The 23,769-nt window shown below is 32.5% G+C and overlaps 1 protein-coding gene across 7 annotated transcripts in view; it reads right to left on the bottom strand.

Moving 5' to 3' along the window:
* The window catches only part of MDGA2 (MAM domain containing glycosylphosphatidylinositol anchor 2), a 795,736-nt gene that overhangs the window by 154,993 nt on the left and 616,974 nt on the right, over positions 1 to 23,769 (bottom strand). For all 7 annotated transcript variants that reach the window (XM_074290629.1, XM_074290632.1, XM_074290631.1 and 4 more), the window contains one exon: positions 18,618 to 18,795. In XM_074290629.1, the coding sequence (XP_074146730.1) occupies positions 18,618 to 18,795 (178 nt within the window). The remainder of the gene's footprint in view (positions 1 to 18,617; positions 18,796 to 23,769) is intronic.

Raw genomic sequence — 23,769 nt, 5'->3', positions numbered from 1 at the left:
GACAGAAAACAATATACTTTGTTTTTCTCAGCAGTATATGGAAGCTATGCAAAAATTAAGGCATAAAAACCTCAAAATCAAATTCAAAAAGGCAAAAATAGTAAATGCATTTTTTCAGATCATGATGCAATAAAAAATACATGCAACAAAAGGCTAGGGGAAAACAGAACAAAAAATAATTGAAAATTAAATAATCTGATCCTAAAGAATGAGTGGGAGAAACAATTCATAGACACAATCAATAATTTCATGCAAGAAAATGACAATAATGAGATAATATATCAAAATTTGTGGGATGTAGCCAAAGCAATTATTAGGGGGGATTTATTTGCATAAAATAAAGAGAACCAATGAATTGGGCATGAAAATAAAAAAGCTAGAAAAAGAACAAATTTAAAAATCCCAATTAAATATCAAATTTTAAATTAAAAGGAGAGATTAATAAATTGAAAATAAGAAAATTATTGAATTAAGAACTAAAAAATTTTGTTAGTTTTATGAAAACACCCAACACAATAGAGAAACCTTTAATAGATTTTATTAGAAAAAAGAAAGAAGAAAATCAAATTGTAAATATCAAAAATGAAAAGGGAGAACTTTCCATCAATGAAGAAGAAATTAGAGCAAAAATTAGGAGTTATTTTGCCTAATTATATCAATAAATATGGTAATCTAAGAAAAATGGAAGAATACCTACAACAATAAAGATTATCCAGATCAACATGCGAAGAAATAAATTACTATAATATAATTTTAGATCTGACACAGGTAGGTCACCTTCATTGGCATTTTGTTTCATTAATTCCCTTGAAATTCTTGACCTTTTGTTCTTCCAGATGAACGTTGTTATAATATTTTCTAAATCTCTGAAATAATTTCTTGGGAGTAGATTAATTTAGGTAGTATTGTCATTTTTATTATATTAGCTCAGCCTACTCATGAGCACTTGATATTCTTCCAAATGATTAGATCTGACTTTATTTTTGTGTGAAAAGTGTTTTGTAGTTGTGTTCATATAGTTCCTGACTTTCCCTTGGCAGATAGATTCACAAATATTTTATTCTATGGACAGATATTTCAAATGGAATTTCTCTTTGTATTTCTTGCTGTTGGATTTTTTGGTGATATATAAAAGTGCTGATGATTTATGTGGATTTATTTTGTATCCTGCAACTTTGCTAAAGTTGTAAATTGTTTCCTAGTAGTTTTTTAGTTGATTCTCTAGGGTTCTATAAGTATAACCAATATAACATCTGCAAAGAGTAATAATTTGGTTTCCTCATTATCTAATCTAATTCCTTTAATCTCTTTTTCTTCTCTTATTGTCAAAGTTAATACAATATTGAACAGTAATGTTGATAGTGGGTAACCTTGTTTCATCCCTGATTGGGAATGGCTCTAATTTGTCACCATTACATATGATACTTGCTGATGGTTTTAAATAAATGCTATTGATCATTTTAAGGAAAAGTTCATGTATTCCTATACTCTCTAGTGTTTTCCATAGGAATAGATGTGGGATTTTATCAAATGCTTTTTCTGCATCTATTGAGATAATCATATAGTTTTTTGTTAGTTTGGTTATTGATATAGTCAATTATGCTAATTGAATCAGCCCTGCAACCCTAGTATGAATCCTACTTGTCATAGAGAATTATCCTGTGGATGACGTTCTGCAATGTCTTTGCTAATATTTTATTTAAAATTTTTGCATCTATATTCATTAGGGAAATTGGTCTATAATTTTCTTTCTCTGTTTTCAGTCTACCTGGTTTAGGTATAAGCAACTCTATCTGTGTCATAATAGGAATTTGGTAGGATTCCTTCTTTCCCTATTTTTTCAAATAGTTTTTATAGTATTGAAATTAATTGTTCTTTAAATGTTTGGTAGAATTCACATGTAAATTCATCTGGCCCTGGAGAATTTTTCTTTGGGAGTTGGTTAATAGCTTGTTCTTTTTCTTTTTCTAAGATGGGACTGTTTAGTGGTCCTCAAACGTTTTAAATAGGAGGCAAGATCACTGTCCCTCAGACTGTTGCAGGGCCATCTATAGTAAAAACAAAAACTCAAACTTTGTTTCCGCCTCTCAGCCCATTTGCCATAACCCAGTGGGCTGCATAAACATCCTCAGCGGGACCCATCTGGTCCACGGGTAGTAGTTTGAGAACTCCTGGTTTAGACGTTTTACTTCTTCCTCTGTTAATCTGGGCAAGCTATATTTTTGAGGTATTCTTCCATTTCATTTAAGTTATTGAATTTATTGGCATAAAGTTGGGCAAAGTAACTCCTAATTATTGCTCCAATTTCCTATTCATTAGTGGCAAGTTCTCCCTTTTCATTTTTAAGACAATTTGATTTCCCTCTTTCTTTTTAAAAATCAGATTTACTTACTAAGGGTTTGTCTATTTTGTTGGTTTTTTCATAGAACCAACTCTTAGTTTTATTAATTCAATAGTTTTTTTTTTTACTTTCAATTTTATTAATCTCTCCTTTTATTTTTAAAATTTCAAGTTTAGTGTTTGCCTGTTTTTAATTTGTTCCTTTTCTAGCATTTTTAGTTGCAAGCCCAATCCATTTACCTTCACTTTCTCTATTTTATGCAAGTAGGCCTCTAGACATGTAAAATTTCCCCTTATTACTGCTTTGGCTGCATCCCATACATTTTGGTATAACGTCTCATTATTGTCATTTTCTTGGGTGAAGTTATTAATTATGTCTATGCTTTGCTGTTTCACCCAATCATTCTTTAGGATGAGGTTATTTAGTTTCCAATTATTTTTGGTCTATTTTCACTTGGCTTTTTATTGAATGTAATTTTCATTGCACTGTGGCCTATTTCTGCCTTAATGCATTTGAGTTTGAGGTTTTTATGTCCTAATATATGTTCAATTTTTGTATAGGTTCCCAGAAGATCATTATACACTTCAACAATGATACTGTACGAGGATGTATGCTGATGGAAGTGGATTTCTTCAACACAGAGAAGAGCTAATCCAATTCCAATTGATTAATGATGGACAGAACCAGCTACATCCAGAAAAGGAACACTGGGAAATGAATGTAAATTGTTATTTTTACCTTCTGAATCCAATTCTTCCTGTGCAACAAAAAAATTCGGTTCTACACACATATAATGTATCTAGAATATACTGTAATATATTTAACATATATAAGACTGCTTGCCATCTGGGGGAGGGGGTTGGGGGAGGAAGGGAAAAAATCTGAATAGAAGTAAGTGCAAGGGATAATGTTGTAAAAAATTACCCATGCATATGTACTGTCAAAAAATGTTATAATTATAAAATAAAATAAAAATAAAAAAAATTTAAAAAAAAATTTTGTATAGGTTCCATGAACTGCTGAGAAGAAAGTGTACTCCTTTCTGTCTCCATTTAGTTTTCTCAAAAGACCTATCATATCTAATTTTTCTAATATCCTATATACCTCTTTGAGTTCTTTCTTATTAATTTTGTGGTTTGATTTATCTAATTCTGAGAGTGCAAGGTTGAGATCTCCTATTATTATAGTTTTGCTGTCTATTTTTTCTTACAGCTCTCTTAGTTTCTCTTTTAAGAATTTAGATGCTACACCAGTTGGTGCATATACATTTAATATTGATATTGTTTCATTATCTATGCTACCTTTTAGCAAGGTATAGTGCCCTTCCTTCTCTCTTTTAGTTAGATCAATTTTTGCTTTTTGCTTGAACTGAGATAAGGATGGCTACCCCTGGTTTTTTGGCTTCACCTGTAGCATAGTAGATTCTGCCAAACTTTTTAACCTTTATTCTGTATCACCCTGCTTCAGGTATGTTTCCTATAAACAACATATTGCAGGATTCTGGCTTTTAGTCCATTTTGCTAACTGCTTCTTCTTTATGGGGGAGTTTACACCATTCACATTTATGGTTAAAATGATTAATTCTGTATTACTTGCCATCTTGTTAACCCCTGCTTATGATTTTCTCCTTTCCTTCTCCCTTACCCCCTTCTCCAGTATTAAACTTGCGAGCACCACTTGCTTCTCACAGCTCTCCCTTTTTAGTATCCCCACCCCCACCTTAAAGTTCCTCCCCCTATTTTAGCCTCTTCTCCTCACAATTTCTGTATTCCCGTTTGCTTAGCTTACTCCTTCCCTTTTCACTTTTCCCCTTCCACTTTCCAATGAAGTGGAAGGAGTTTCACCATAAATCAAATATGTCTATATTTTTCTCTTTAAGCCAATTCTGATGAGAATATGATACACACTATGCTCATTGCCCTCCATTCTTTCTCTCAGATATAATAGGTTACCTTTACCTTTTTGTGAGATGTAGTATCCCCACTTTACCTTTTTTTCTGGAACAATTTCCTTTCTACCTCTAGTTTCTAGAACAAGTTATACATGTGTTCTTCATATATCTTTATAGCAGAAATATAGTTCCCAAGATTTCTTTTTACCGTTTTAGGAATCTCTATTTGGAGATCTAACTTTTTGTTTAGATCTGTTTTTTTTTTCATCAAAAATAGATGAAATTCACTTATTTTGTTGAATGTCCATCTTTTTCCCTGGAAGAAAATACTGATTTTGGCTGGGTAAGTTATTTTTGGCTGCATACTAAGCTCTTTAATTTTTTGGAATATCAGATTCTATGCCCTTCAATCCTTTAATGTGGATGCTGCTAGATCCTGGGTAATCCTTATTGTGGCTCCTCTATATTTGAATTTATTTTTTCCTAGCATCTTGTAATATTTTTTTTCTTTGGTTTGATGGTTCTGGAATTTGGCAACTATATTTCTTGGAGTTTTGATTTTAGGGTCCTATTTGGTAGGTGATTGATGAATTATTTCAATGTCTATTTTACCTTCTGTTTCTATAACTTCTTGGCAGTTCTCTTTGATAATTTCCTGTAAAATAGAGTCCAGGCTCTTTTTTTTTTTTCATCATATATTTCAGGGAGTCCAATAATTCTCAGATTGTCTCTCCTAGATCTATTTTCCAGGTCTGTTGTTTTCCTAAGAACGAATTTGACATTTTTTCCATTGTTTAATTTTTTTGATTTTGCTTGACTGATTCTTGGTGTCTTCTCAAGTCATTCAATTCCATTTGTTCAATTCTGATTTCTGATTTTCAATGAATTATTTTCTTCACTCACTTTTTCATATCTTTTTCTAATTGTCCAATTGAGTTTTTAAGTGAGTTGTTTTGTTCTATGGAATTTTTTTTTCCATTTAGCCAATTTTATTTTTTAAAGAGCTATTTTCTTTTTCCAACTCACTAATTCTGTTTTTCAAGGATTTGATTTCTTTATCCACTCTATTTTCAAATGAGGGGGATGACTTATTCTCTTGCCAAGCTTTCCTTTCCTTTTCCCAGTTTTATTCTAGCTCTCTTGTGAGAGCCTTTTAAATTTCTTTTATGAGACTTTTGTGTGTTGAGGACCAGGTCATATCCCCCCTTTGGGGATTCATATGGAGATAGTCTGTTTTTAGTCTCCTCAGGGTTTAAAGTCTGCTCTCTATCCATTTAGAAGCTATTAGTGGTTAGAATCCTTTTTAATTTTTTGCTCATTTTGTCAGAGAAGAATCAAAGAAAACAAACTAACAAGAAAAACAAATGCAATTTGCTTTTTTTTTTTTTTGAGGGGGGGGGCTGGATGGTGTTACCAGGCTTCCTCTACAGACTGCAGGGGAAAACAGTGAGGCATAGCAGGGCAGCAATGGCTGCATTGCATCTGTACTCTGAGACTTTGAGGCTCTAAGAGCCTGCTGAGACACTGCGGGTGGGGGTGGCTAGGTCCCAAGAGACCCTATCTTTTTGGGGTTATCATCTTTACCTCCTGTGTTTACAGCTTCTTTGCTGATCCTGGCTTGCTGCCAAGACAGACTATCCACCTATCCACACTATGGTAAAGTTCTTTCCACAGAAACAGCAGAGATCACACCCCTCCCCCTTCCAATCTGCTCAGTGTGAGCTGCATGCCAAGCTCTGCTGCCCACCTTCAGTCTGCCCCAGATCTGGCCATCCCTGCCCCCAAGCAAAAATAGACCCTTTCTGGTGAATTTCAAGGATGTCTTCTGTTGGTAAGTATTGGTGTTTGGTTTTTTTTTTGTTGTTGTTGTTGTTTGTTTGTTTGTTTCCAATCAAGTACTAATTCTGAGGCTTGTCATGAAATAAATTCTGAGAGCAAAGACAGAGATTAAGTAGGTTTGTGTGTCCTCTCCACCATCTTGGCCGGAAGTCCTAATTCATTTTCTCTTAAAGATGATTTTTTTTCTTATTTTATCATCATCTTAAAATTAAATTTGGCCTAACAGTTTCAGAGAACCTAAATTCTTACATTGTGAAACCAAAAGATGACTAGAAATTGTATAGTGTGAGTTAGTTCTTTGTAAATTATCACAAGAATTTTTTTTAAAAACTAGAATCATACCAAAATGATTAGATAACCATGACACAAGCCTCTAGTAATGTGGAAACTTTAAGAGAGGTGAGAAATTGAATATGTATTTAAAAGAAAGCAAGATAAATTAATAAAAGACATATAATATAATTTACTGGGGAGAAAATTGAAATTATCAGAGATTAGTTAAATATTTCCCTCTGTTATGTTCATAGGAAATTCATAGAATTAAAAAAAATCCTACAGTTAGAAGGAATTTCAAAAGCTATATACTTCCATACTTGAAAAAAGCTCCTTTATTCACTTCTAGTTAAGATGATGAAGTGAATTTTTTTTTTTTTTAGGCTGGGGTTAAGTGACTTGCCCAGGGTCACACAGCTAGGAACTGTTAAGTGTCTGAGACCAGATTTGAACTCGGGTCCTCCTGAATTCAGGGCTGGTGCTCTATCCACTGCGCCACCTAGCTGCCCCAATGACATGAAATATTTTAGAAAAATACAATATTTCCACACAAAGCTAAATAAACATCTGAAAAGGTTCTCAGAAAAACAGATGACAAAAAATGCCAAAAGGGATTAGGTATTCATAACTGTACCAAAAGTTCGTTTTCATTTCCATCTTTAATAGAAGATGACATTAGGGAAGTCAGTATCAAGTCAGATAAAGAAAAAAGTAGCCAAAGGAAGATGAAGGCATTGCAGAAGTCTGCAGGTATTCCTTCAATTAGCTATCAACTCATTCTAAAAAGTAAGAGAGGGAGGATATGGGGGTCAGTAAGGAAAAAGGAGGAACAAGGTCCTCAAGCTAGCACAAATTCAAGCAATGAGAGATATGAAGCTATATCCCATCCCCATTTTTTTTTAAAGAAAAAGAAGCAGTGCATACGTGCAATCCCTACTGGTGATTTCATAAGATTATTATCCTCAGTCATACATTCCTTATGGCACTTGGAGACACTGTAGGAGACAAAGTCAATTCAGTGCCTGAGTTCCAGCATGGTGGTAAATTTACATGAGAGGATCATAGTGAGACTATGATGACTACCAGAAAGTAACTGAGGACTTTTAGGATAATAATAGAGAATATAACCTACTTTTGATCATGGATGATGTAAAAAGAATTAGACAGAAATCATCTTGAGCCAGAACCTGTAATGGAGCACAAGGAGACTTAAACAGGAACCAGGTATTAAGATATTGGAGGTCTAGTTCTAATCACCAGATCCAGATCACACTACAGCAAAATCCTGATTATAAAAGAAAAAGGACTTGACAAGACTTTCCCTAATGATAATTTCAGAGGGACTGGTATAATTACAAACTCTCAATGTTATAAAGAAAGTTAAAAATATTGAATAAACCAAGTAACAAAACATGATGAAAATATACAATGTGTTCAAGAGAGGTAATGGTAACTTGACAACAAATGTAAGCAGAGCTTCAGGGGAAAAATTAATTAGCCACAAGAACTATAAGGATGGCTGGAAAAAATGGAAGAAAGCATTAAAAATGAAATAAATTTAATGAGTTCAGGAAAATAATTGGAATTATTAGTTAACATGATAAAGTAGAAAATGTTAAATAAATAGTGGTCTCCCTGAAATTTATTGTAGGAAAGAGAAGTGGTTACAGTTTTATAATTTAAAAAATGGAACATTTTATAAAATAGAGAATTTTTAAATGTTCTTGATGAAAATGCTAGAGCTTAATAGAAATTTTAGAATGTAAACATGGGAATTAAGAGAAATCCAGAAATGAAAATACATTTGGGAAATTGGAAAAGATTAAACAATAGTGAAGCAATTTCATTGTAATGGGGATTGAATAAGCAAATGTCCCATTAGAATTCCACTGTCTCACTGGAATTAGTTTCTCACTGGAATTAGTTTTCAAGGACATAAACAAGAAAAACATAGGATTACAATCAAATTTTCTTTTGATGAAAGTTTTAAGGTAAAAAAAGGGGGAAGGAAAATATATTAGAGGAGAAATGAAGAAGTAAGGAAAGGAACTTAACTATTTTGTCTAAATGGAGTGCAAAAGAATAGGAGCAGGCATTATATACTTTCTCTTATCTGAATCACAAAAAGTAGGACTGAATGCAAATGTGTTTTGCACATGTGCATACACACATGGAGTTTGATATAAAATGCATTAAATTCAAGAGGCAAGAGTTTCATGCAAAACAAACTAACTTCAAATGTGGCTCACAAAGAGAAGTTTAAAAACATGAAGTATAAGAATCATAATCAGGTTTTAGGCTTGATAAAAAGAAGAGTGGGAAAGTGGCAGACAGATCATTTCAATACTATATTATCTGGGTTGATCAAATTCTTTTCTTCAGTCTTCATCTTTAAAAAAAATGAAAAAAGATAACAATGAAGTAAAGTACACAATAATCATAGCAATGAACATGGAAGGAATAAACTCACTTATAATAGGAGGATAGCAGAATAAATTAGAAAGTAACATCTCATTGCATTTTGTTTGTAAGAATTAAATTTTAAACAAAACTCATAGGGAGGTAAAGTTAGAGGCTTGAATGAAATTTATCGTTGTTCAGACAAAATTTTAAAAAGCAGAAGTAACAGGTTTGAATGTGCAGTAAAAATAGACATAATTAAAAAAGATGAGAAAAACAGTATGTGTAAAGATGTCTTAATAATGAAATTATATATGCAGTTGATAAGGCGTCAAAAGATACAAATAGGAAAAAACCTATCTATATTCAAATGAAAAAACAATCATTACTGTTTAGAGAAATGTAAATTTAAAAAAAACCTCTGAGTTACCATTTCATACTTATCAATAAACTTGTCAGAAAAGGAAAATGATAATTATTGGAAAGGATTTAGGAAAATAGGACACCAAGGCATTTTAGAGGAGTTGTGAAGTGATCCAACCATTCCAAAGAGCAATTTGGAATTATACCATACCAAAGAGTCATGAAACTGCATAACTTTTCATCTAGGAATACTTCTATTTGGTCTATATCTCAAAGTGATTAAAAAGGAAAGAGAATATATATATATATATATATATAAATATATATAAAAGTTTTTATAACATGTAAAAATTGGAAATTAAAGGGATGTCCATCATTTGGGAAATGTCTGAACAAATTGTAAATGATTGTAATGGAATATTATTGTGCTTTAAGAAATGATTAACAAAATGATTTCACAAAACCTGGAAATTCTTACATGAACTGATACAATATGAGTCGACGGAATCAGAAGAATATTGTGCACAATAACAGCATTATTGTATGATAAAGAATTGTGAATGACTTAGCTATTCTCAGTAATACAATTATCTAAGGCAATGCCAAAGGACTCATAAGGAAAAAAAGTTTTCCATCTTAGACAAAAAATTGATCTTGTTTAAATACAGATGGAAACATATTATTTTTTATTTTATTTGAGTCTTCTTCCACAAAATGACTAATGTGAAAATATTTTGCATGATTGAGCATGCATAAACCATATAAGATTACTGTGTCAGGGACAAGGAGGCAGGAGAGGAAAGGAGGGACAGAATTTGATACTCAAAACTTAAAAGCTGTTTTATATAGTTTATACATATGCTATTAGATAAAGCTATTTCCATATTAGTCACAGCTGTGGAAGGAAAAACAGATCAAAAGAGGAAAACACAAGGGGGAAAAAACTAAACGGAAAAAAAAAATTGCATGAGTTGGCATTTAGTCAGTAGGTCCTTTATTTGTATACAGATAGTATTTTCCTTGCTCTTTTTACTTGTCTTGAATCATTGTTACTAAGAAGAGCTGATTCATTCTTCTTGATCATCACACAATGTTTTCCTGGTTCTGCTCATCTCACTTTCCAACAGTCTTTCCAGGTTTTTCTGAAATCTGCCTATTCATCATTTCTTTTTGCACAATAGTATCATTATATTCATATACCACATCTTGTTTAGCTATTTTCCTAATTGATGGCCATCCCCTCAATTTCCAATTTTTGCCATAATGAAAAGGGCTACTATAAATATTTTTGCACATATAGAATGTTTCCTTTTGTCGTGAGCTCTTTAAGATACAGAGCTAACAGTGGTATTTCTGGATCAGAGTATACACAATTTAGTTGTCCTTTGTAACATAATTCCAAATTGCTCTGTAAAATGGTTAGATCAGTTCACAACTCCACCAACAATGGATAAGTATACCAATTTTCCATATCCTCTCCAAAATTTGTCATTTTCCTTTTTTGTCATATTGCCCAATTTCATAGATATGAAGTAGTACCTCAGTATCTATAAATAGCTTTTATTACTTCATCTGAAAACTGTCTTTTCATATCATTTGGCCTTTTATCTGTTGGGAAATATTTAAGAAATAAGATCTTTATCCTTACTCTTGCTATAATGATTTATCTCCCAGTTTTCTGCTTTCCTTCTAATCTTGATTGCATTGGCTTTGTTTGTACTAAAGCTTTTTAATTTAATATGATAAAAGTTATCTATTTTGCTATTTTGGTAATGCTCTCTATTTTTTGTTTCTTTATGACTTCTTCTCCTCCCCATAGGCCAGACATGTAGATCCTTGTTCTACTAATTTTATTACGGTGTCACTCATTGTATCTACATCATGTACCTAATTTAACCTTATCTTGGTACACAGTGTGAAATGTTATCCCAATAATTTCAATCAAATGGTAAGTTCTTATTCCAGAAGCTGGAGTCTTTGTGTCTATCAGACACTAGATTACTATGATCTTTGACAAACGTGTCTTCTGTATCAAATCTATTCCACTGATTGACTATTTCTTAGCCAGTATTATACAGTTTTGAAGATTACTGCTGTATATAGTTTTGAGATCTGGTATTGCCAGGCTACTCCCTTGATATTTTTTTCATTAATTCCCTTGATATTTTTGACTTTTTGTTCTTCCTGAAGAATTTTGTTATTTTTTTATATTTCTACCAGATAATTTTTGGTATGACTGGTATGATTTTATTAGTATGGCAACTAAATTAATTTCTGTAGTGTTATTATTACTACTTATTATTGACTCAGCCTATCTATAGAAAAATATATTTTTCCAAACACTTAGATCTACATTTATTTGTGCAAAAAGTATTTTGTAATTATGTTCATATATTTCCTGAGTTTTTCTTGTCAGGTAGACTGCTAAATTGTTTACAGCTATTTTAAATCTAATGCCTCTTTCTATCTCTTGTTGCAGGACTTTGTTGGTCACATAAAGGAATTGTTAGGATTACAAGGTGATAACTCAGATCGTCTAAACAATTCTCTAGCTCAGAGTTCACAACTTAGGAGTTTACACCTTTAGACTTCTGAAAAAGACTTTACACATTTAAAGGAGTTTTCACCTTTAAAAGGAGCAAGTTCATTGGTTGAAATATTTCCCACTAGCCCCTGAGTTCTCACATGCCCATTATCTGGGAGGATAAAAGAAGACAACATTGTGGCTGGACAAGCAGTCTGGATTGGGGAAGGACAAGAGCTGGAGGAGATTCAGAGCAAGGATTCAGGAAGAAGAAGAGGCTGGCTGGAGGCTCCAGAAGCCTCCCAAGAAACCTGCACACAGAGAAAAGGATTCACACAGAAAAGAAACCTCCTCCCAGAGAAGGATTACAATTGAGAGTCTATCATAACATTACAAGAAATGCTGATGATTTAAGTGGGTTCATCTTATGTCTTACAAATTTATTATTTATTTTCATTATCCAAGCAATTTTTAGTTGATGTTTTAGGGCAAAGCTTCTTTAAAAAGTTTTAATCTCATATGGGGTCATGTAATTGAATGTAAGGTCATGAAATTATGATTATTATAATTAATTTTTTATTTGTATATCTATTGTATATATATATACATATACATATATGTATATATATATACCTATATACCTATGTGTGTGTGTATATATATGTATGTATACATATATATATATATATACATATATATATATATATATATATATATATATATATATATATATATATATATATATATATATATATATATATATATACCTCTCTCTCTCTCTCTGTATATATATATATATATATATATATATCCAGGATCATATAAAAATTTCTCAGGTGTAAAAGGGTTGCAAGTGGAAGAAGTTTAAGAATCGCTTTTAGAGTTCTCTAGGTATAAAATTATATCATCTGCAAAGAGTGATTGTTTTGTTTCCTCAATCTAATTCATTTAATTTCTTTTTCCTCTCTTATTGCTAAAGTTAACATTTCTAGTAGTATATTGAATAATACTTGGATAATTGGTATCCTTGCTTCATCCCTAATGTTTTTGGGATGGCTTCTTGCTTGTTCCCATTGCAAATAAACTTTACTGATAGATAGATACTGCATATCATTTTAAGGAATACTCCCTTTTCCTGGGGTCTCCAGTATTTTTTAAATGAATGGATATTGTATTTTGTCAAAGATTTCCCAGGATCTATTGAAGTAATCATATGATTTTGCTATTTTGTTATTGATAGGGTCAATTATATTGATAGTTTTCCTAATATTCACCCAAGCTTGCACACCTGGTCATACTGTACTATCTTGGTGATACATTGTTGTAGTTGTGTTGCTATTATTTTGTTCTAAAATTTTTATATCAATTTTCGTTAAGAGAATGTGTTATATATTTTTTTCAGTTTCAGCTCTTCTTGGTTTAAGTATCAATAATGTGTGTCCTAAAAGGAGTTTGGTAGAACTCCTTTTTTGCTTGTTTTTCCAAATAGTTTACCTAGTATTAAAATTAATTGTTATTTAAATGTTGTATAGAATTTACTCACAAATGCATCTGGCCTTGGGGATTTTTACTTAAGGAAGTCATTTACAATTTGTTCAATTTTCTTTTTTAAGACAGAGTTATTTAGGGTTTGTGTTTTCTGATTTGCTAAAATCTAGGTAATTTTTATTTTGAAAAATATTCTTCAGTTTTACTCAGTACGTCAGATTTAAGGGCATATAATTGAGTCAAATATTTCTTAATGATGGCGTTAATTTCTTCATCAGTAGAATTTTTTTTCATTTTTTCTTTCTTTTTTTTTTCATTCTTTTGATTTTGTTTAATTGATTCTCATCTGTCATTGAGTCATTAGCTTCCATTTATCCAATTCTAATTTTTAAAGAATTATTTTCTACAATTAGCATTTATTCAACTCCAAAGTCATATTCATCAAGGTACTATTATGGATTATTCATAACTATAACTGTTGATACATAGTTCTAGATTTGTATGTTACACTGAGTTCATGAATTTTTCTTCTTCATGTGCCTTCTTGGTAGGTTTTTCTAAGTATGTCTTCACTCTCCTTCACTGATAGAGGGTAGAAACATACAATCTAGGTTTATTTGGGCTGTGATATATTTATTATTTTTACATTTATTTTTATATAAGAATATGTGATATTATTTCTTTTGACTTATTCAGAAAATAGGTATAAATGAAATCCTGAAAATATCATTATTTTGAGTCTGGTTTGATGCAAATGAAAACACATTGGTGGGGCTTCAAAAATGGAAATAAATAATTAGAAGGTGTTATAGCCAGAACTCTTGTACTTAAAACAAGGATTCTTACAAGCTAAGTGGAATTAATAAGACAATAGTTATCTAGTTTAGGATGGTGATCTAGTTCAGTATGATTGATTTAATCTTACAACAAATAATGGTTCCCTAGTGATATAATGATTGGCTTATACGCAGTATGATGAATGGATTTAACTGTAATAGAGCATATAAGCTGAGACAAATTCAGCCAGGGTGGGATGCAGAAACAGATTCATTCCATCCTCCACTTTTGTGCTATCTGGAGACTGAAGCACAAGCCCTGGGATTCAGAGACAGGTTCACAGATCTCACACCACAATGGCTGGCCTCCTGCATTTCCTCCACTGAGACCAAGGCCTATCTGAAGGACCTCCAGAAAGCTAGCTGGAGCCCCAGACAAGGAAAAAACTTTGAAGGAGACAATAAAGAATTTGGACTTTAATGCCTGGCTATTCTTGTGGTGATTACATGGCTGAAATGAAGACTACTCCTAGACTTCCAGAAAACCAACAAGAACATTACAAGAAGGAATATATTACTTTTTACCACAGAGATATTCCTGTGGCCCTGAGGTAATTTGAGAGTACTATTCTTCTGAGAACCTAATTAACCCTGCCAGGATCAGCCAGCTGAAATGATCAGGTCAAACTAGAAGAGCAGATATTCTCATGTTCTATGTCAGAGATATGAGGTGCTATGGTGTGGATGATCATCTAATCTTATCCTAGTGGTATGTTGGTAAATTTTTAAGAATTGGCTCTTCAAAAAAGAAAAAAAAAAAAAAAAGGTAAGTGGGGGCAACTAGGTGAAGCACCTAGATAAAGCACCAGCCCTAAAGTCAGGAGGACCTGAGTTCAAATGCGGCTTGAGACACTTAAACACTTCCTGTGCAAGACACAACCCCAATTGCCTCAGGAAAAAAAAAGTGTATGATTATGATTAATCTTCCTTAGTCACATTTTCATTTCTTCATTATTTTCTTAAGTCTAGAAAACCAATCAACAAAATGATAAAGCAAATCTTTTTTTTTTTTTTTTGGTAGCATTTATTGATTTCCAAGGTTCAAAAGTTCACACTGAAAATGTAATCATGAATTCTCTTGAACCTGTTCAAATTGGGCCTGGCATTCATGCATCTCTTATATGAAAAATTTTAACAAAAAAATGCTCATCAATTGAAGATTGATGAACAAATTATGATTTATGAGTATATTATTATACTGTAAAAAATTATAAAAGGGACAAGAATGAACTAATATAAATTGAAATGAGAAAAAAACAAGAGAACAATTTATACAATCTATTGATTGCAACAACATAAAACAACTGATATAGTTAATAATTCTGAATAAAAGAATGACACAATTTCTAAATACTGATGATAAAATATGATTCCCACCTCTAGGCAGAAAGGTACAAAATGAGGCATACCTTTTCAAAAATCCCCCATGTGTGGAAGGGAGAGCTTTTTTTTTTTGAGGGAAGTGAGTTGAAGGGATGGATAGTAATAAGAAAATGATATTGAAGAAAACAGTTCACTGATCAGAGAAATGCAAATTAAGACAACTCTGAGGTACCATTACACACCTGTCAGATTAGCTAAGATGACAGGAACAAATAATGATGAATGTTGGAGGGGATGTGGGAAAACTGGGACACTGATACATTGTTGTGGAGTTGTGAAAGAATCCAGCCATTCTGGAGAGCAATTTGGAACTATGACCAAAAAGTTATCAAACTGTGCATATCCTTTGACCCAGCATTGCTGCTATTGGGATTATATCCCAAAGAAATACTAAAGAGCAGAAAGGGACCTGTATGTGCCAAAATGTTTGTGGCAGCCCTTTTTGTTGTAGCTAGAAACTGGAAGTTGAATGGATGTCCATCAATTGGAGAATGGTTGGGTAAATTATGGTATATGAAGGTTATGGAATATTATTGCTCTGTAAGAAATGACCAGCAGGAGGAATACAGAGAGGCTTGGAGAGACTTACATCAACTGATGCTGAGTGAAATGAACAGAACCAGAAGATCGCTGTACACTTCAATGCTGTATGAAGATGTATTCTGATGGAAGTGGATATCTTCAACATAAAGAAGATCCAACTCACCTTCAGTTGATCAATGATGGACAGAAATAACTACACCCAGAGAAGGAACACTGGGAAGTGAATGTAAATTGTTAGCACTACTGTCTATCTACCCAGGTTACTTATACCTTCGGAATCTAATACTTAATGTGCAACAAGAAAATGGTATTTACACACATATATTGTATCTAGGTTATATTGTAACACATGTAAAATGTATGGGATTACCTGTCATAGGGGGGACGGAATGGAGGGAGGGGGGGATAATTTGGAAAAATGAATACAAGGGATAATATTATTTTAAAAAAGTTAATTGTATAAATATGTTTACACATATTGAATATTGTATAGCATATATTGGATTGCTTACCATCTAGGAGAGAGGGTGAGGGGAGGAGGGGAAAATTTGGAACACAAGGCTATGCAACTGTCAATGTTAAAAAAATAATGCATGCATATTTTTTGAAAATAAAAAGTTTCAATAAAAATAAATAAATAAATAAATAAATAAATAAATAAATAAATAAATAAATAAATGAAAGAAAAGAAAAGAAAAGAAAACAGTTCCATGAAACTTTTAAAAAGCCAAACGGTATCAAAATCAATTTTTTTTAAATTAAGGAAAGAAAGCAAAATATAATTCAGGAAAGGGCACAAGTAATCAGTGTATGTTAAAATAATCATGCTAAATTTGGAATAAACCTCTTCCCCCACCAAGGTGGGGGGGCAGAGAAACACAATCTATATATGGCAGATAGTAAAGGTTTAATATACAATTTGTCATTTTTTCTTTTTTATTAAGGAAAAAAGTCATTTTTGTCAAATCTATAATAATGTGTTTAGTTCTGGACACCATATTTGGGAAGGGCATTGATTAACTGGAGGGTATATACAGAGGAAGGCAATCAAGATGAAGAACAACCTCAAATTAAGATTGAATTTGGATGAGGATGAAGAATGTTGCAATATCTATTTGGGAGGAAAAATAGTCTTTTTTTAAACAACAATATGATTCTAATAATTCAGAGGAATACAATGCTCAAGTAAATGGAGACTATAACTCAAAGATGTATTGTCTTTTAAATTAAAAAAAAAAATTATTTAATTAAAAGTGGAACCAAGATGGCTTAGTAAAGGCAGGGATTCTGAGACTTAAAAAATTCTAAAGTGTTAGAATCCACTGGGAAAAAAAGACTGTGTGAAACAATTTTCCAGCCCAAGACAATTTAGAAGGTCAATAGCAATAGTCTGTTCCATGACAGTGAGAGTAGAGAATAATTCAGCACAAGCTGCACCAGTGCAGACCAAATCCTGGTAAACTAGGTCACAGCACACCAGAAGAATTTCTTAGGGCCTCTGGCTCAATGGCAGCACTGGCAATTTCCAGGCCTCCTAGCCCCCAAGATGCCAAAAAAGATTTAAAAATTAGTAGGGAAGGTTTGTAGCACTGGGGGAGGGTGGAGCACAGTTTAGCACAGGTCCAGTATAATCCCAGTTCCAGCAAACCAGGAATAAGCATTGGGAGTCAGTGAATCAGCAGCCACTGCTTTCAAAGGTCTTAGCACCCACATGATAAGGGGGTTGAAAAATGCATCAGAAAGAAATTATAACACTGAGGCAGGGTTCTATTAATTTGATCATTCTCAGATTTAAAAAGCAGTTCTGGCTCACAGTTCCAGGGTGAGAAGTACTTAGCAAACTGGAGCTTGCAGCCATAGTAGGGACCCACTTCACAGTTACAGGGCAGAAAAAAGTGTTGTGGCTACTCAAAGACCACAGCACAGGCCAAGAGAGTAGTAAACCCACCTCTCCTTTAATCATATTACCTTGAAAAAATGGGGGAAAAGCTCTACTTTAACAAAATGAAAGTCAAATAATAGACTTAAAAATGAGCAAACCACAAGAAAAGATTCAGACCACAGAAAGTTACTATGATGATAAGGAAGATCAAAACACACACTCACAAGAAGATAACAAAGACAAAGCTCCAATATCCAAAGTCTCTAAGAAAAATAAAGATTGATTTCAGGCATGGAAGAGCTCAAACGAAATTGTGACAATCAAATAAGAGAGGTAGAGGAAAAATTGGGAAGAGAATTGAGAATGATGTAAAAAGGTATGCAAAAACAAAACAAAACAAAAACAAAACAAAAAAAACCAATGAGGAGAAAAATGACTTAGAAAGCAAAATTGCCCATGTGGAAAAGTAAGTACAAAAGTTCACTGAAGAAAATCATTCCTTAGCAAATGAAAATTAATGACTTTATGAGAAATCAAGAAACAATAAAACAAAATCACTTGGTTTTGGGAACAGTGTTCACAAACTATCAGAGTATATTCCAGGTTATATATTGATGGAATTCATTGAACTCAACAGAAATCTAGGCTCTAGAATGACACAGAACTATTAGAGCTAATGGTCTAGGTGGCAGTGACTACTGCTGAAAAGATTGCCTGAATTACACTCTAAATAAAATTCCTTTTTTTGTATGCATTAATTGTTCAAGTTATTTTTGTACTTATTCACATAACCTATTTTAATAGACTAAAACAATATGCAATGCACACAAAAATTGATTTAAACAACTACTTACCACTATATTTGATGATACGAATGGTTGAATCTCCCTCACCAAACTTGGTAAGAGGAGTCAGACGAACTTCATAGGACTCTGGTTTTATCAACTCAGTCAGATTATAGGTAAGGAGTTCTCCTTTTTGTATGTTCCCACTTATTTTAATCTCCTGCTCCCACCAACGTTGCTGTCCAGCCTGAAATCAAAAGAAATGATATAATGACACAAGTTCCTTCCATCATAGTGTTTTCTTAAAGTAGAAGAAAAAGGAAATAACTAAGCAATTTTTTTACCACAATAGGAAGTTTGTTATATGTATAAGTCACATAAAAGCTAATTTACTTTTAAAAATAAATTGCAAGACATCTTGCAGATATTTTGATGGTTAATTAAATGATGGTAGAAAATTTTAAAACCTTCAAAATTGATTCTTTCTTTTTATAAGAGGAAATAATCAATATTTTCTTTTTTTAATATCATCTGATACTATATTTACTGTTTTATTTTCCCCATTTAGATGTAAAAACATTTTTAACATTAGTTTTTAAAACTTTGAGTTCCAAATTCTCTTCCTTCCTTCCTCCCTTCCCCAGAAGAAAGCAAGCAATTTGATAAAGGTTATACATGTGTAGACATACAATTAATATTTTCTTACAAAATACTCAAAGCAATGAAGATGTACAATGAATTACAATGAATATGTACAATGGATATACAAGACATTGTCTTATATTCTTTTAACTTTTCAATCTGAATAGCCTATAGTGATTGGGAGCTAGATATATCAATCATACTTAGAAAGATAGAAGTGCTAAGTAGTATAAAAAATCAAAAACTTATGCTTCATATAATTCATATACTTTGTTCCTTATTTTTATCATGAAAACAAAATAGATAAAAATAATTTTTCTAGCTTTCAGAATCTTTCAAGATTTTAAAAAATCTTTTGTGATTTTTTTTTCCCCATTGATGGTCATTTAAACCAGTTTTTACAACAAAAAATTTAGCTGTTGTTTAGAATTGGGAAGATACAAGAAGAGAGAGTAATATGTTGCAAATTTTTCCTGGTTCATCCTTTTGGGAAAGCTTTTGAGACTTGAGAGAATCTTTAATCCTCTGTTCCTATCTTTACATCTTTACCAATTATATTGAAAACATTTGGCTGGGGGGGACTAACGGAGAAAGTACAATAATAAAAAGAATGAAATAAGTTGAAAATGAAATGAAATCAGTAAAACAAACATATGTTAAATTCTCTACCCACAAATTATTTGCATTATTTAAACAATCTAAACTATATTAATCAGGAGTTCTTATCAGGTAATCTCCCTCAGAGATTATAGCAACTATGCTTCTGTCAACTCAGAGACCAAGAATCATGTACCTGATTCATATGCAAGGTATTGTGGAGGCAAGAATAGAAGAATGTCACATAACTCCCTATAGTTTTGGTATCTCTAAAACTGAACAACCTCTTTTTAGAAACTATCTTCAATTTCATTCAAAATAAGAAGTCATGTACTTTGAAATGCTCTCAATCTTTAAACCACTTCTACTTTATCCTTATTAGCAAACAAATGCTTTTGTTATGGACAAAACAATGAAAAAAACTTCAAAGTGAGGTTAAAATGAAAGACAGATTCATAATCCTACACTTTCTTCTATTTCATATAAATATAACAAATTTAGTTAAGTGAAATCATAATCTTATACACACCCTAAGGAAAAAAAAAACCTAAATAAACAGATGCTCTATAAGTAAATCAAATTATAGACTAAACAGATGTTCACAATAGATTTAGGGAGAAAACTGTCAGGGAAATTCTTGTTTACACAGTCAAATAGGGGAGCTAACAACTAAATCACTTTAGGGAACTCAAATTCTCCTTTTATCAAAAAAGGTCAAAAGCTTTCTCCTAAGAGTCAGATTTTGGTTAGAGGGGGTTAATATTAACTAAAGACAGATTTTCAGCTAGCCAGAAGTTGCAGAAGAAATGGCTCTGAGCTCCAAATAATGAAATGTAATCAAAGGAAATAAGAAGCTGGTTTTTATATTACAGAGATCTACAATGCCTCCCTTTTACCATAAGACATAATTTTTATGTCATCACTAGTATTTGGGCACACACAACTTTAAGTATATATAAACACTAGGAAATGTTAAAGCAATAATTTTTTTTAATTTTTTTTCAGCTTACAAAACCTTTCTTTTTTTTTATAATATTATCCCTTGTATTCATTATTCCAAATTATCCCCCCTCCCTGTACTCCCTCCCCCCGATGACAGGCAATCCCATACATTTTACATGTGTTACAATATAATCTAGATACAATACATGTGTGTAAATACCATTTTCTTGTTGCACAATAAGCATTAGATTCTGAAGGTACAAGTAACCTGGGCAGACAGACAGTAGTGCTAACAATTTACATTCACTTCCCAGTGATCCTTCTCTGGGTGTAGCTACCTATGTCCATCATTGATCAACTGGAAGTGAGTTGGATCTTCTTTATGTTGAAGATTTCCACTTCCATCAGAATATATCCTCATACAGTATTGTTGTTGAAGTGTATAGTGATCTTCTGGTTCTGCTCATTTCACCCAGCATCAGTTGATGTAAGTCTCTCCAAGCCTCTCTGTATTCCTCCTGCTGGTCATTTCTTACAGAGCAATAATATTCCATAACCTTCATATACCATAATTCACCCAACCATTCTCAACTGAAGGACATCCATTCATCTTCCAGTTTCTGGCTACAACAAAAAGAGCTGCCACAAACATTTTGGCACATACAGGTCCCTTTCTGCTCTTTAGTATTACTTTGGGATATAATCCCAATAGCAGCAATGCTGGGTCAAAGGGTATGCACAGTTTGATAACTTTTTGGGCATAGTTCCAAATTGCTCTCCAGAATGGCTGGATTCTTTCACAACTCCATTGTATTAGTGTCCCAGTTTTCCCACATCCCCTCCAACATTCATCATTATTTGTTCCTGTCATCTTAGCCAATCTGACAGGTGTGTAGTGGTATCTCAGTTGTCTTAATTTGCATTTCTCTGATCAGTAGTGATTTGGAATACCCTTTCATATGAGTGGATATAGTTTCAATTTAATCATCTGAGAATTGTCTGTTCAAATCCTTTGATCATTTATCAATTGGAGAATGGTTTGGTTTCTTATAAATTAGGGTCAGTTCTCTATATATTTTGGAAATGAGACCTTTGTCAGAACCTTTACTTTTAAAAATAGTTTCCCAATTTGTTACTTCCCTTCTAATCTTGTTTGCATTAGTATTGTTTGTACAGAAACTTTTTAGTTTGATGTAATCAAAATCTTCTATTTTGGGATCAATAATGATCTCTAGTTCTCCTCTGGTCATAAATTCCTTCCTCCTCCACAGGTCTGAGAGGTAGACTATTTTCTGTTTCTCTAATCTATTTATGATCTCATGCTTTATGCCTAAATCATGGACCCATTTTGATCTTATCTTGGTATATGGTGTTAAGTGTAGATCCATATGTAATATCTGCCATACTAATTTCCAGTTTTCCCAACAGTTTTTTCCAAATAATGAATTTTTATCCCTAATGTTGGTATCTTTGGGTTTGGCAAAGATTAGATTGCTATAGACGTACCCTTTTTTGTCCTTTGTATCTAATCTGTTCCACTGATCTACGGGTATATTTCTTAGCCAATACCAAATGGTTTTGGTGACTGCTGCTATATAATATAGCTTTAGATCAGGTACACTTAGACCACCTTCCTCTGACTTTTTTTTCATTAGTTCCCTTGCAATTCTCGACCTTTTATTCTTCCATATGAATTTTGTTGTTATTTTTTCTAGGTCATTAAAATAGTTTCTTGGGAGTCTGATTGGTATAGCACTAAATAAATAGATTAGTTTGGGGAGTATTGTCATCTTTATTATATTCGCTCGGCCTATCCAAGAGCACTGAATGTCTTTACAATTATTTAAATCTGACTTTATTTTTGTGGCAAGTGTTTTGTAATTTTTCTCATATAATTCCTGACTTTTCTTTGGTAGATGGATTCCCAAATACTTTATACTCTCAACATTTGTTTGGAATGGAATTTCTCTTTGTATCTCTTGCTGTTGCATTTTGTTGGTGATATATAAAAATGCTGAGGATTTATGTGGATTTATTTTGTACCCTGCCACTTTGCTGAAATTCTGAATTATTTCTAATAGCTTTTTAGCAGAGTCTTTGGGGTTCTTTAAGTATACCATCATGTCATCTGCAAAGAGTGATAGTTTGATTTCCTCATTTCCTACTCTACTTCCTTGAATCTCTTTCTCAGCTCTTATTGCCGAGGCTAGCGTTTCTAGTATTATATTGAATAGTAATGATGATAGTGAGCAACCTTGTTTCACTCCTGATCTTACTGGGAAAGGTTGCAGTTTATTTCTATTGCATATTATGCTTACTGACGGTCTTAAATATATGCTCCTGATTATTCTAAAGAACTCCATTGATTCCTATACTTTCAACAGTTTTTACTAGGAATGGATGTTGGATTTTGTCAAATGCTTTTTCTGCATCTATGATGCAGATGATCATATGGTTTTTATTAATTTGATTATTAATATGGTCAATTATATTAATAGTTTTCCTAATATTAAACCAGCCCTGCATTCCTGTTATAAATCCTACTTGATCATAGTGTATTATCCTGGAGATGATTTTCTGAAGTCTTTTTGCTAATATCTTATTTAAGATTTAGAGTCAAAATTCATTAAGGAAATTGGTCTATAATTTTCTTTCTTAGTTTTCGATCAACCTGGTTTAGGTATCAGTACCATGTCTCTGTCATAAAAGGAGTTTGATATGACTCCTTCATCCCCTATTTTTTCAAATAGTTTATATAGCATTGGGGCTAATTGTTCTTTAAATGTTTGGTAGAATTCACATGTGAATCCATCTGGTCCTGGGGATTTTTTCCTGGGGAGTTGATTAATAGCTTGTTCTATTTCTTTTTCTGAAATGGGACTATTTAAGCAATTTATCTCCTCCTCTGTTAATCTAGGGAGCCTATATTTTTGGAGGAAGTCATCCATTTCATTTATCAAATTTATTGGCATAAAGTTGGGCAAAGTAACTCCTTATTATTTCTCTAATTTCCTCTTCATTGGTGGAAAGATCCCCCTTT

Source organism: Sminthopsis crassicaudata, chromosome 2 (genome assembly GCF_048593235.1).
Source record: "Sminthopsis crassicaudata isolate SCR6 chromosome 2, ASM4859323v1, whole genome shotgun sequence".
Taxonomy (NCBI): domain Eukaryota; kingdom Metazoa; phylum Chordata; class Mammalia; order Dasyuromorphia; family Dasyuridae; genus Sminthopsis; species Sminthopsis crassicaudata.
Note: the sequence above shows the minus strand (reverse complement) of the source record. Positions and strands in the feature narration are given on the sequence as shown.